Source organism: Mobula hypostoma, chromosome 6 (genome assembly GCF_963921235.1).
Source record: "Mobula hypostoma chromosome 6, sMobHyp1.1, whole genome shotgun sequence".
NCBI classification, from domain to species: Eukaryota; Metazoa; Chordata; class Chondrichthyes; order Myliobatiformes; family Myliobatidae; genus Mobula; species Mobula hypostoma.
In genome coordinates, this window is record NC_086102.1 from 94,839,127 (window position 1) to 94,852,463 (window position 13,337).

The following is a 13,337-nucleotide window of genomic DNA, read 5'->3' on the forward strand; positions in this document are numbered from 1 at the left end:
TATAGGTGGGTATAATGACTGTGTTTACTAAGAATTTGGACAGGTAAATCAAGAGGAAACGTGCAGACGTATAGAGGCCATGGGACACAAAGAGTTGGCTGAAGGGTCATTTCTATGAACCTAGTGTTCATTTTTCCCCCCAGTGTGCCATTCCTAGGTGTGGGCGTGAGCCGACCAAGACAAAGACAGCCCTACAAGGCATCTGGGACAACAGCCAATCACAGAATAAACAAAAGAGGTTCAACTTTGAGAAGTAAAAATTGCATCTCAGTTATTGGGATGAATTTTTTTCCATAGGTCGGTGAGAGGTGAATGCTGGAAAGGAGGAGTGGTTAACGAGGTTGAGAAGTTTAAAACTGGATACCTTTTGAAGTACAGTGGATTCTGGTTAAATGGAACACAGTGGGACCAGTACATTTTGGCCCAAGTAAACAACAGCCCAGCTAGCCGAAGTTTCACAGAAATAGTTTAACTGGGTAACAAATTATATATTTAAATGAAATACAGAACAAATTGGAACACTATCCGTATTACTCCATTACTATAAAACAGTATAATAGTTCTTAATAGTTATTCAAGACAAAGCAATTCATCCAGTATAGAGTGCCGAGCTCTTTTGATTGACTGTAAATGAACAAAGTCAGTGCTGATAATGAACTGTCTTCATTGTCTTCCTGCATGAAGTAGTGTCAAAAATCATTGTCTTTTAATTTGGCATTGGTCGACCCAAACGAATAATATAACACAATCATACACAACTGATGCTATTTTAAAAACTGTTTGCTCAGAGAATGGTGTAGTATCTAATGGTTACATAAGTACACGTGACTGACGCTAATTAGAAACTGCTGTATCCTCCAAATCTTCATTTTCATTGTAACATTCAAGATGATTGTTGATACCTTCAAATTCTCAGAATCAGAATCAGGTTTATTATCACCAGCATGTGACGTGAAATTTGTTAACTTAGCAGCTGCAGTTCAATGCAGTGCATATTTGAGCAGAGAGAGAAAAATAATAATAATAAATAAATAAATTACAGTATACGTATATTGATTAGATTTTTAAAAAAAACAGAAATACTGTATATTTTTTTAAAAAGTGAGGTAGTGTTCACGGGTTCAATGTCCATTTAGGAATCGGATGGCAGAGGGGAAGAAGCTGTTCCTGAATCGCTGAGTGTGTGCCTTCAGGCTTCTGTACCTGCTACCTGATGGTAACAGTGAAAAAAGGGCATGCCCTGGGTGCTGGAGGTCCTTAATAATGGACGCTGCCTTTCTGAGACACTTCTCCTTGAAGATGTCCTGGGTACTTTGTAGGCTAGTATCCAAGATGGAACTGACTAGATTTACAACCTTCTGCAGCTTCTTTCGGTCCAGTGCAGTAGCGCCTCCATACCAGACAGTGATGCAGCCTGTCAGAATGCTCTCCACGGTACAACTATTTTTGAGTGTATTGGTTGACATGCCAAATCTCTTCACGCTCCTAATGAAGTGTAGTCGCTGTCTTGCCTTCTTTATAACTATATCGCTATGTTGGGACCAGGTTAGATCCTTAGAGATCTTGACACCCAGGAACTTGAAACTGCTCACTCTCTCCACTTCTGATCCCTCTATCCCTCGTAGTTCCTAACTTCCTGAAGGAGTAAAATAGTTTCATTTTCACTCCCCACCATTTCTTCCATCTTCAAGTTTGAAACTGCAGTGAGCGAAACAGTTTTGAATTGTCTTACTGCTTCTTTCTCACCAACTATCAGTGACAAAATCACTGCTTTTTGAACGCAAACACACAAGTGACGTTATTTAAAAACTGTTTGCTCAAGCACGCTGTAGTGTCTTAACGGCCACATAAGTGCACGCGACTGACACTAATTAGAAATTGTTCGGCATGGCATCCTATCCTAAGTAAGCCACATATTGTCACAAATAAACAAAGGAAATCTTGGCTATTTTCTCAATAGCTTTTGTTCTTTCAGAGTTGGCCCAAGTAAGTGGCTGCCCCAATTAACCAATGGTCCAAATGACCCGAACCCACTGTTACCTCTAGTTTGACCTCTGCACGAATAACTGCACATAGTTTAATGTGCTCAGTTGCCAGAGCAAAATTAGCGAAGGAAAGCTGCTGTCCGTACCCATTGTTTCTGACGCAGGCACACTAAGGAGGTTCACTCTGCTGAGAGTGAACAAGAGACTGACAAATGATGCCAGCTTCGCCAGCAATCTGCTCTTTCATGCGCAGATTCTGCAGTGACTGGTGATGGTTCCGAATTCACAGATACCTCCTGAATTCCACAGGTTTCTGACTTGCCTGCATTCCATTGTTTGGCTGCAGTACTTCAGAGATGGATTGGGAGCAGCAGTGCTGTGACTGAGGGCAGGGAATTGTTCCAGGACTGATGCCAGCATCATGCTTTCCTCGCTCTGACCAAATATGGTTATGGCTGCGGGTCCTCCATCGCCCCGCAGAATGCCCTCCTCTTCGCTTCCGCGCCTGTTTGGGAAGTGTACGCAATTAAACATCCGAGGAATTCTCCTGTATGTTTTTGCTCTGCCTCATCTAATTTTTTTTTAATAAAAACTGCTTTCGACTGGAGAAAGGAAATTGAAGTTTAAAGAGGAATCTGGCAGAGGGACCAGGAGTAAACATCTGTGTGTCTGGAGAAGACGAAATGCTTTCCAGATGTCTGGGATAGGGTGGATGAATAATAAACATTCTGCGAGAAGCTCTGACGGTGAGGCTCGATCAGGCAATGTTTTCAGTGGCACAATTGTTTTGAGAGAGTTATGTAGGTTCTATCATCACTGCTGGACAATGTTCAGCAGGCGGTGATTTAAAAATCAAAAGGCTGCAAATGCTGGAAAGTGAAATAAAAGCAGACCACACTGGAAACACACAGTATGTAGTGCAGCTTCTGTGGGAGGAGGAGTGCAGTTAACATTTCAGGTCAAAGAGCTTTCCTCATGTCATGGTACTGTCCTTTATTTAAAGGGAAACAGACAACAAAGTTGTGCATTGCAAACTTTTCTAGATGATGTGCAATTCTGTCTGAGTGGCATGTAGGTACAGAGTTCTCTGTGTGTTGTGTAAGTACAGTTTCTCACTGCAGCATGTAAATACAGGATTCTCACTGTCGTGTAACTACAGGCTCCTCACTGTGTCGTGTAAATAAAGGCAGTACTTGCTGTGTCATGTAAATAGAGACTCTCACTGCAGTGTGTAAATACAGGATTCTCACTGTGTCGCGTAAATACAGGCTCCTCGCTGTGTCGCGTAAATACAGGCTCCTTGCTGTGTCATGTAAATACAGGCTCCTTGCTGTGTCATGTAAATAGAGACTCTCACTGCAGTGTGTAAATACAGGATTCTCACTGTGTCGCGTAAATACAGGCTCCTCGCTGTGTCGCGTAAATACAGACTCCTTGCTGTGTCATGTAAATAGAGACTCTCACTGCAGTGTGTAAATACAGGATTCTCACTGTGTCGCGTAAATACAGGCTCCTCGCTGTGTCATGTAAATACAGGCTCCTTGCTGTGTCGTGTAAATAGAGACTCTCACTGCAGTGTGTAAATACAGGATTCTCACTGTGTCGCGTAAATACAGGCTCCTCACTGTGTCATGTAAATACAGGCTCCTTGCTGTAACATGATACATGTGACAATAACAGACAAATCCCAACACCAATGGCGGAGACTGCACTCGAAGGGCTGAGGTGCCTGCCTACGTTTCTCACCTCTTTTGCGAAGCCTATCACTTCCTTTCTTCCTGTCACTCCTCCTTTCCCAACACTTCCTCCACTCCCTCCCCTACCTTGCTCCCATTACTCCCTCCTTACTTGTCAATCCATCGCCTCCTGTTGCCCCTTGCAACCTCTCCCCTTTTAACCTGCCCCCTATAGCATAGCTCCCTTGTCACTCCTTCCTTCTCACTCACCCGTCACACCCCAAGACTGTCTCCTGCACCCCTGTCTCTGACTCTCCCCCACCTTTGATCATGCCTCTCCCCGTCCGTTCTTCCCCCTCGTATACACCAGCGTGATTCTCTGCACCACGTGTGCATGCGTGTTTGTGTGTATGTGAAAGTGAAGTGTATGTGCCACTCTTGTGTGTGTGTGTGTGGTGAGAAAGAGGGAGAGATTGCAATGGCTGAAGATACAACATCTTGTGACTGTACTGACTTGGGACTTCTTGGTTTCACACATAGGGTTTAGATTTGCCCATCTCCTGGATCTTGGTGAATCTTGCTTTGGTCTTCATTTCTGTGATCTGGGGTAGAACTGGCATTTGCCGCCTGTCGTTAATTGGCTTTAAGAAGGGTGGAGGCATCCTGCTGTGAGCTCGGAGGGGAGTTAAGGTCGACCTCACTGGAGTTTCTTGTCCCAGTACAAGGGAGGACAGGAGCTTCCCTGCTCCGAAGGCCATGACCTGGTTTGCATTTGATCACAGTCCACAACTTCATGGTCACTATTACCAATACATTTATTTTGAAACCATTTCCAAGTTTATTTCATTAATGCAAGTTGAATTTCATGGCTGCAATGGTGGATTTGAGCCTGCGCCTCTGCATTTCTAGTCCAGTAATTTACGGACTGAATCTCCATCACTCTTCATCCCATTCACTCAGAGGAATTAGAAGAGGCATTCCCTACACCATGCAGAGAGGGGCTTGGACAGTGTTTGTGGAGATGGCCAACACTTCCCCATACAGCCTCAAGCCACTGTGGTCCTGACTGGGGTTCTGGACCAGCACAGAAGGAGGTCCTTTGGTTGCCCATGGGGCAGACGAACATTATGATGCCTAATTAACTAATCCCTTTTGTGTACACGTACTCCATAGACCTCCTCTGTCGTATCTGCTTCCACCAACATCTAGAGCAGTGCATTCCAGACAGCCACCATTCTGTGTAAAGAAAACGTGCCCCACACACCACCTCTGAGTCATCCCATTTCACCTTGAATGCATGCTCTCTGCTGTCAGATATTCTCGTCTCGGGTAAAGGATGTAGACTGTGACTTTCATCATTTCTTTCAGGACACCTCTCAACCTTTGCCTCTTTGGGGAAAACAACCCAAGTTTGCCCTTTATAGTGCATGCCCTCTAACCCAGCCAACATCTTGGTAATGATCTTCTGCACCCTCTCCAAAAGCTCCTCAGCCCCTTCCATTAAAATGACTAAAGCTGACTGCAGTACTCCAGATACCACCGAACCAATGTTTTATGTCTCCAGCAAAACTCCTCCACTCATGAACTGACTAATAATGCCAAGCATGCCACATGCCAAATGCCTTCTCTACCACCCTATCGTATTGTGCAGCCACTTTCAGGACGTCCCCCCAAACCCCTCTGCACATCAAATCCTTGTAATTAGTGGGAATTAATCCCTAGGCCTTTCAAGGGCCATGAAGAGGTCATCATTCTACAAGTAACAACTGTTAAGTTTTCTTTTGCAATGACTTTACCCACAGGCTGCATTCTGTGCCTGGGCCAGTCCAACTACTTTCGCTTCAACCATCCTGTGGAAGCAAAGCGGATAAAGGACATGAAGCCTGACAGTGAGACCCTGTCCACACCTGGTTACTCCACAGGTAGGTGGGGTGGTAAACACAAAATAATCTGCAGATGCTGGGGTCAAAGCAACACTCACAACACGCTGGAGGAACTCAGCAGGTCGGGCAGCATCCATAGAAAAGATCGCTTGACGTTTCGGGCCGGAACCCTTCGTCAGGACTGTAGAGGGAAGGGGCAGAGGCCCTATAACGAAGGTGGGGGGAGGGTGGGAAGGAGAAGGCTGGTAGGTTCCAGGTGAAAAACCAGTAAGGGGAAAGATAAAGGGGTGGGGAAGGGGAAGCAGGGAGGTGATAGGCAGGAAAGGTGAAGAAGGAATAGGGGAAAACACGATGGGTAGTAGAAAGAGGTGGAACCATGAGGGAGGTGATAGACAGCTGGGGGAGGGGGCAGAGCGACATAGGGATAGAAGAAGGGAGGGGGAGGGAATTACCGGAAGTTGGAGAATTCTATGTTCATATCAAGGGGCTGGAGACTACCTAGACGGTATATGAGGTGTTGCTCCTCCAACCTGAGTGTAGCCTCATCATGGCAGTAGAGGAAGCCACGACATATCCGAATGGGAGTGTGAAGCAGAGTTGAAGTGGGTGGCTATCGGGAGATCCTGTCTGTTGTGGTGGACGGAGCGGAGGTGCTCGACGAAGCGGTCCCCCAATCTGCGTCGGGTTTCACCGATGTAGAGGAGGCCGCACCGGGAGCACCGGATGCAATAGATGACCCCAACAGACTCACAAGTGAAGTGTTGCCTCACTTGAAAGGACTGTTTGGGGCCCTGAATGGTGGCAAGAGAGGAGGTGTAGGGACAGGTGTAGCACTTGCGATTACAGGGGTAAGTGCTGGGTGGGAGATCCGTGGGGAGTGACGTGTGGACCAGGGAGTCGCGGAGGGATCGATCCCTGCAGAAAGCGGAGGGGGGTGGAGAGGGAAAGATGTGCTCAGTGGTGGGGTCCTGTTGAAGGTGGCGGAAGTTGCGGAGGATAATGTGCTGGATCCGGAGGCTGGTGGGGTGGTAGGTGAGGACAAGGGGAACTCTGTCCCTGTTGTGGTGGCGGGAGGATGGGGTGAGGGCTGAAGTGCGGGAAATGGAGGAGATGCAGGTCAGGGCATCACTGATGACGGCAGAAGGGAAACCACAATCCTTAAAGAAAGAGGACATTTGAGCCCCACTGACTCTCATAACTGCCTCAACTATACCTCTTCCCACCCTGCCACATGCAAAAATGCCATTCCCTATTCCCAGTTCCTCTGTCTCCACCACATCTGCTCCCAGGATGAGGTTTTCTGTTCCAGGACATCTCAAATGTCCCCTCCATCACACGTGACATTTGAAACAACATTACAGCGTGAGGACAAAATTATAGTAGATACCGAAAGGTAAATAGATAGCACAAAAGATGGCAGTGTTCCTGGACTGTTCAGAAATCTGACGGTGAGTAGAAGAATCTGTTTTTGAATTGTTGAGTGTGGGTCTCCAGGCACCTCTCCTCCTCCCCAGTGCTGTAAGACGAATAGGACACATTACAGATGGTGTGGGATCCCACCTTCCAGAGAAGCTCCTTCCTGAAGACGTCCCTGCTGGTGGGAGGGCTATGCCGTGCTGGAGCTCAATGAGGCGACAAGCCTCTGTAGCCCCTCTTGAGCCTGTGCATTGGAGCCTTCAGCCAGACAATGATGCAGTCAGTCAGAAAGCTCTCCACCGCACGTCTGTAGAAATTTGCTTTGCTGACATACCAAATCTCCTCCAGTTCGTAACGAAGCAGAGCTGTCTGTGGGGCGGGGAATGCGGGTGGGCGGGCGGGTGATCTCCTTGGGGCAGAAGGAAAGTACCCTTGACTTTTCGTCTCTCTGGCAGGTCTTGCCAACGGCCAGGTCTTGGCACAGTCCCCGGCCCCGCGAGCGGCGAGCGGCGGAGGAGGTCTCCCGGATGTCGAGGCCAAGTCAATGAAGTCTACTCGCCACAGCCCAGGACCCGAGGGACAGGCTGCCCACGCTGCTGATGGACGACCCTCTCTCGGCTCCCGGTTGGCCTCTCCTCCAAGCTCCTCTCCCCTGCTTCTGCAACCTGGTGACACCTCCCAGCAGCTCTTCCTCGCCAGCTCTCCTGTCCCACTGAGTTCCCCACGGAGCCCCTCCTCTCACCACCCTTGGGGGAGATGGGGCCTGCCCAGAAGCCAAGAGCCCCTCTACGGCTGGGATGACAGTAGGTGGCCAGAGAGGGCTGGCTGGAGCTCAGGTCGGGGGAAGGAATCGGCCAGCATGCCCTCTAGTCCCAGGATGGGCCGCAGGCCGCAGCTGACACCAGGCCTCTCTGATTATTGGTACATTGGGCAGGAGAGGGCTTCTGGGGCACTTCCTCGAGCCAGGCTGGGTGCTGGGGGTTGTCTGCAGCAGATGGGGGTTCACAGCCGCTCACTGCCCAAGCTGCATGGGGTGGCTGAGGCCCAGCTGGTCCCCTTCACCCCAGTCCCATCCTCTAAAGGGCTCCCCGTCCACCCCTTCCCGAAGCTGGGGTCACGGCAGCTCCGGCCGGGCCTGGAGGCTGAGGGGGCAGGCTTCCTGAGGGGCAGCCCCGGGGCAGTCCTGGGCTCACTCGGGAGGGACAGTCCCCTGGGCCGCAGCCGCGTGAACAACGGGGGCCCCTTCCCAGGGTCAGAGCCTGCAGCTTGGAACTGGAGCCTCCCTGCCAGCCCACTGCACTTCCAGGGCTACGAGAGTGGGAGGCCGCTGGGCCGTTGTTCCCCCTCGCCCACCTTCCGTCAGCGTGCTGGCAGCATCAGTTCCCTCAGGGGCAACGAGGAGGACCTGGTCGACTATCACCAGCGGCAGAAGGACGAGAGGCTGCGCGAGCAGGAGATGGAGCGTCTGGTGAGTCAAATGAAAATGCCAGCCAGCGGGCAGCAAAACTGGGGGGGGGCTGCCTTTCTCACACCCGGGATCCATCCCGAGATCGCCTGTGTTTGTGTGGAGTTTGTATGTTGGTGTGGGTTTCCCCTGGGGTCTTTGGTCCTCTTTTACTGGACGGCCGGGTCAGTAGGTTAACTGGCCACACGTGTGAAACTGAGAGGCAAAAAGTGACAGAAATATGATAGGGAATAGGTTACGGGCCGTCCCCAGGTGACAAACATGTGACCTCTGGCTGCCTGTAGTATGTCAACCAGACCCCTTACTGAATTCAAAAGTCCAATGTTCAGATTTCAGTTATTACTGTTTCCTCTCTTTCTCCACTTTCTTATAAAGTCCAATGTGCTTTTGATGCCATTGTCGCAAATCTGTGGCGGTCAGGTGAACATATGGAGCGAGTTTTGTCTATTTTCTGACTGGTGGTCAGAACCAAGTTGTGTAAAAGGACATCCCATTTGTTACTGGGGCAGCAATAACAGAAAATAAAGAGGCATGGGGGATGGATCCCAGTCATCTCCTGTGGGAAGGATCTCGGGGAGAGTGAGGAGCTCGGATAGTGAGGGAGCTCATGGAAGGTGGGTGAGGGGACTTCGGGAAGAGCAACAGTGTAGTTTGTGATTGGTTTTTTACGGTTTTACCATATCAAGAAAAATGTAAAGAACTGTTCATTGTACATGCTCTGATATATATCTTCTCTTTCTCAATCTCCTTCTCTTACTTCCCACCGTCTGACCTCTGTTTCCCTTCTCTGCCCTCAGCCTCTTGCATTTCCCAGCCACTCTGTCAGCCCCTCTCTGTGCTGCTCATTCTGGGACAGGAGAGCGTTTGGAAGGATGTGTCTGTGTCTGCGGACACTGGAGACTGGAGACTGCTGCTTCTGCATTGTTGCCAGGATTGTCGTTACCGTACCATTGATTTGGAACGGAGTACTTGAAGTGAACTAAACCCAGTTCCTCCTGCCTGATAACTGATTTTCCATCATCTGTCTGCCTGCTCTCTTTCTGCCTGGCTCTCCAATCCTAGCTCCTCAGACTCCCTCTGCCTGAAAAGCTTAACTTCCCTTGACCATCTGGCCTCTCTGCAATCTCAGATGTGAAAACAGAACCTGGACGTTACCTTACCTGAGAGCATGCTGAGTAGAAGTCAAGTGCTCTGTTTTGGTTTGGATCACTGAGACATGTCATTGTCCAGAGTGTTGGATTTGGAGTCACAAGTGCCCTGTGTGATGGTGTCTGTGAAAGTTCGGAGTGGAAACAGTGGGCGCGAGTCCGAACGTCAACTCACGTAGTGATTGCTCTGAGACTAACATGAACAGGTGTGTTGTTGAAGTACCTTGTTAAGTTAAGGTGGTTGATAGAGAAATGTAGAATTGTTGTGAATTGAGCAGGATAATTATCTTCAGTATGGAGTTTAGTGTCCCTCACTTTACGCGGTGGCAGAAACACACAGAATGTGGGCGGAACTTAGTGGGCCAGGCAACGTCGATGGAAGGAAACTGGCACATGATGTTTTGGGTTGAGACTGAGATTCACCAGTCCCTGGAGAATCATTAATGTTGATATTTAAAGCAAATACTATTGCCATATGTTTTGCATATGTAGTCTGCCCCCTCCTGCTAACTGCTTGAGATTTGGAGCCCATATTGAGCTGTGGTGAGGAGTCGGGAGTTTTTCCTGGCTGGTGAGCCCCCTGTACTCTCGGCATCCACTTCATAAACTTCACCGATTTACTGCCACTGTTCCGTCGTGAGGGCTCTGGGTCACGTAGTGAGGGGCCGGTTAGCAGAGACCCTCAGGCACTCTCTGCCTGCATCCTCTTCATACGTGTCCCCAGCCAAGGGCAGTGCATTTCTGATACTCGCAAACATCCGAGCATGATTAAAGTTAAATTTACTATTAAACTATCTTTATAAAGTTATTCAAACAAATTAAACCACTAGAAAATGCTGAGAAACTGAAAAATGGGGTTAAATAATACACAAGCAGGAAAAGGTACAAACAGGAGGGATGGGGAGGGGGTAGGGCACAGGGGGAGGAGGAGGGTACAGTGCGAGGGGAGGGGTGCACAGAGAGGGGGAAGGCACAGGGGGAGGGGGAGGGGAAAGGTGCACAGAGGGGGAAGGGGAAGGGTACAGAGGACAGGTTGAGGTACAGGGGAGGGGGAAGGTATGGTGGAGGGGGTAGGGTACAGGGGACAGGCTGGGGTACAGGGGAGGGGGAAGGGTGTACAGACAGGGGGAGGAACACAGGGGAAAGATAGGGGAGGAGGGTATATGGAGGGTACATCAATGATGGACAGAAGCAGGTCATGTGTGAACCCAGGACCTATTAACCAGAGTGTCTGTAGATGAACGAGGCTGTGGTTTCAGAGGACGGACCAGGAATGTGTGTGTCGGGGGGAGTGGTGGTGAACTGTCTCACGGCTCTCAGTGCTCTGGCTGTTCTGGGACATGTACGAGGTTGGATGTTTCACAGACACACTCTCCAACATACTGTGCAGGAGGGAAGTGGTGTTTGGGGTCTATTCCAGAGTCCAATCACAATCCAGTCCTGCCAAAGGGTCTCAGCCTGAAACATCGACTCTGCCCTCTTCAATAGATGCTGCCTGGCCTGCTGAGTTCCTCCACCGTCCCACCAACCCACCGACCCACCGACCCACCATCCCACTGTCCCACCATCCCACCATCCCACAGACCCACGGTCCCACCGACCCACTGACCCACCGTCCCACCATCCCACAGACCCACCATCCCACAGACCCACCGTCCCACCGGCCCACCAACCCTTACAGCAACAAAATGACAATGTTCAAGGAAATCAGCGGGTCAAGCAACATCCGTGGGGAGAAAGGAACTGTCAGCATTTTGGATCCAACTCCTGTATCATAATGCCCATTTCTTCCACATACTCTGCCTAATCTGTGGAGTTCCTCCAGTATTTTGTTCATCATTGAAGCAATATGCCTGGATTTGAACTCGTGTACAGTATTCAGAGTCATACAGTCCAGGGACAGGACACTTGGCCCAAATGGTCCATGCCAACTCAGACCTCCATCTAAAATAGTCACATTTGCCTGCATCTGGCCCATATTCTTCTACATCTTTCCATCGGGGCACCCGTCCGTTTCCCGTTGGTGTGGCCCGCCCGCTTCCCGTCCGTGTATATAGAAACATAGAAAATAGGTGCAGGAGCAGGCCATTCGGCCCTTTGAGCCTGCACCACCATTCAGTATGATCATGGCTGATCATCCAACTCAGAACCCTGTACCTGTCTTCCCTCCATACCCCCGATCCCTTTAGCCACAAGGGCCATATCTAACTCCCTCTTAAATATAGCCAATGAACTGGCCTCAACTGTTTCCTGTGGCAGAGAATTCCACAGATTCACCACTCTCTGTGTGAAGAAGTTTTTCCTAATCTCGGTCCTAAAAGGCTTCCCCTCTATCCTCAAACTGTGACCCCTCGTTCTGGACTTCCCCAACATCGGGAACAATCTTCCTGCATCTAGCCTGTCCAATCCCTTTAGGATTTTATATGCTTCAATCAGATCCCCCCTCAATCTTCTAAATTCCAGAGAGTATAAGCCTAGTCGATCCAGTGTTTCATCATATGAAAGTGTACCTGTCCAAGTGCTTTTTTAAATGTTGTTAAAACTCAACGACTTCCTCTGGCAGCATCACTTCTGGTAATAAATGGGCTCCTCAGCTTCCTATTAAATCTCTCCCTCTCACATTATACCTATGCCCTCTAGTTTACGAGCCTCCAGCTCTGGGAAAAAGAATATGTATACATCCTCCTTAGATACACCCCTCATGACGTTGCCCATTTTCAGGGAGGACCAATCGTACTCATGGTTGACTTTTAAGATGGGTCTGAGATGGAAACAGGAATCCTGCCAGCAGCACTTCCCAGAAGGATGAGGTTGGCTGGATTTGTTTGGGCTTCACTCCTCCCACACTAATCCACCTGGATTTTTGGATCCAAGTTCAGGCAGACCATCTCCAGCTGAAACAGAATGGTGACCAAGTGCCAGGGACTTGGACTTGCTGGTCCAACGTTTCCACATAAACCAAAACGAATGCTGTGGCTGCTGACAGATGAGGGTTATAACTCAGCTGAACGGAAGCTCAGAGTCACCGAGCTCTGATTTTAGCACATCCTCTGACATCAGATCCCACGGCCGGTCACTTCTGGATAAGTTTACACTCAGCCAGTTGTTCAGGGGTATCTTCACACAGAGTTCGACTTCAAGTCCATTTGAACAAGGGAATAAGAAGGTGACAGGTCTGGCCATTGGTTCGATGTTCCTGATGGAGGGCTGAAATTTAAGAGATTTACCTGAAGGAAAGATTGAAAATTTGGGTGAAAAGGAAGAGGGTCAGGCCTACCTGCTGCTCAGTATTTTAATTAACAAAGAGGGGAAACCATCAACATGAGATTTAATCCACTGGAGACCCCATTGTCGGCATTGGAGGTAAGTCTTAGTCAGCCCTGTGACTCTGTAAAACAACAGACCTGATGTTGACGTTGGGTCTTGACCTGAAACGTTGAGGACTTCGCTTCCTTATCACAGTCTGACTGACCCACTGAGTTTCTCCAGTAGTTTGTTCTGTTGACGCTTATGTCTGTTGAATAAATCTTCCGGTTTCCTAGGGCCTTTAACGAACTAATAACTAGTGTGACAGATGAATGTAGGTGGTTTGGTGACATCAGAAACTGACATTGGCTGTTCCTTCCAGAGTGTTACATGGAATTCCCCTCCGAGTGAACTGTGAATTTCTCCACTCTTCTACATTACATGGAATTCCCCTCCGAGCGAGCTCTGAATTGCCCCTTTGTTCCACACTTTGTCCATCAGACTTTTGGACTTGGGTG

The 13,337-nt window shown here is 49.0% G+C and overlaps 1 protein-coding gene across 7 annotated transcripts in view; it reads left to right on the plus strand.

Moving 5' to 3' along the window:
- The window catches only part of LOC134348215 (pleckstrin homology-like domain family B member 2), a 308,822-nt gene that overhangs the window by 115,235 nt on the left and 180,250 nt on the right, over window positions 1-13,337 (plus strand). For all 7 annotated transcript variants that reach the window (XM_063051250.1, XM_063051252.1, XM_063051253.1 and 4 more), the window contains 2 exons: window positions 5,464-5,583; window positions 7,416-8,428. In XM_063051250.1, the coding sequence (XP_062907320.1) occupies window positions 5,464-5,583; window positions 7,416-8,428 (1,133 nt within the window). The remainder of the gene's footprint in view (window positions 1-5,463; window positions 5,584-7,415; window positions 8,429-13,337) is intronic.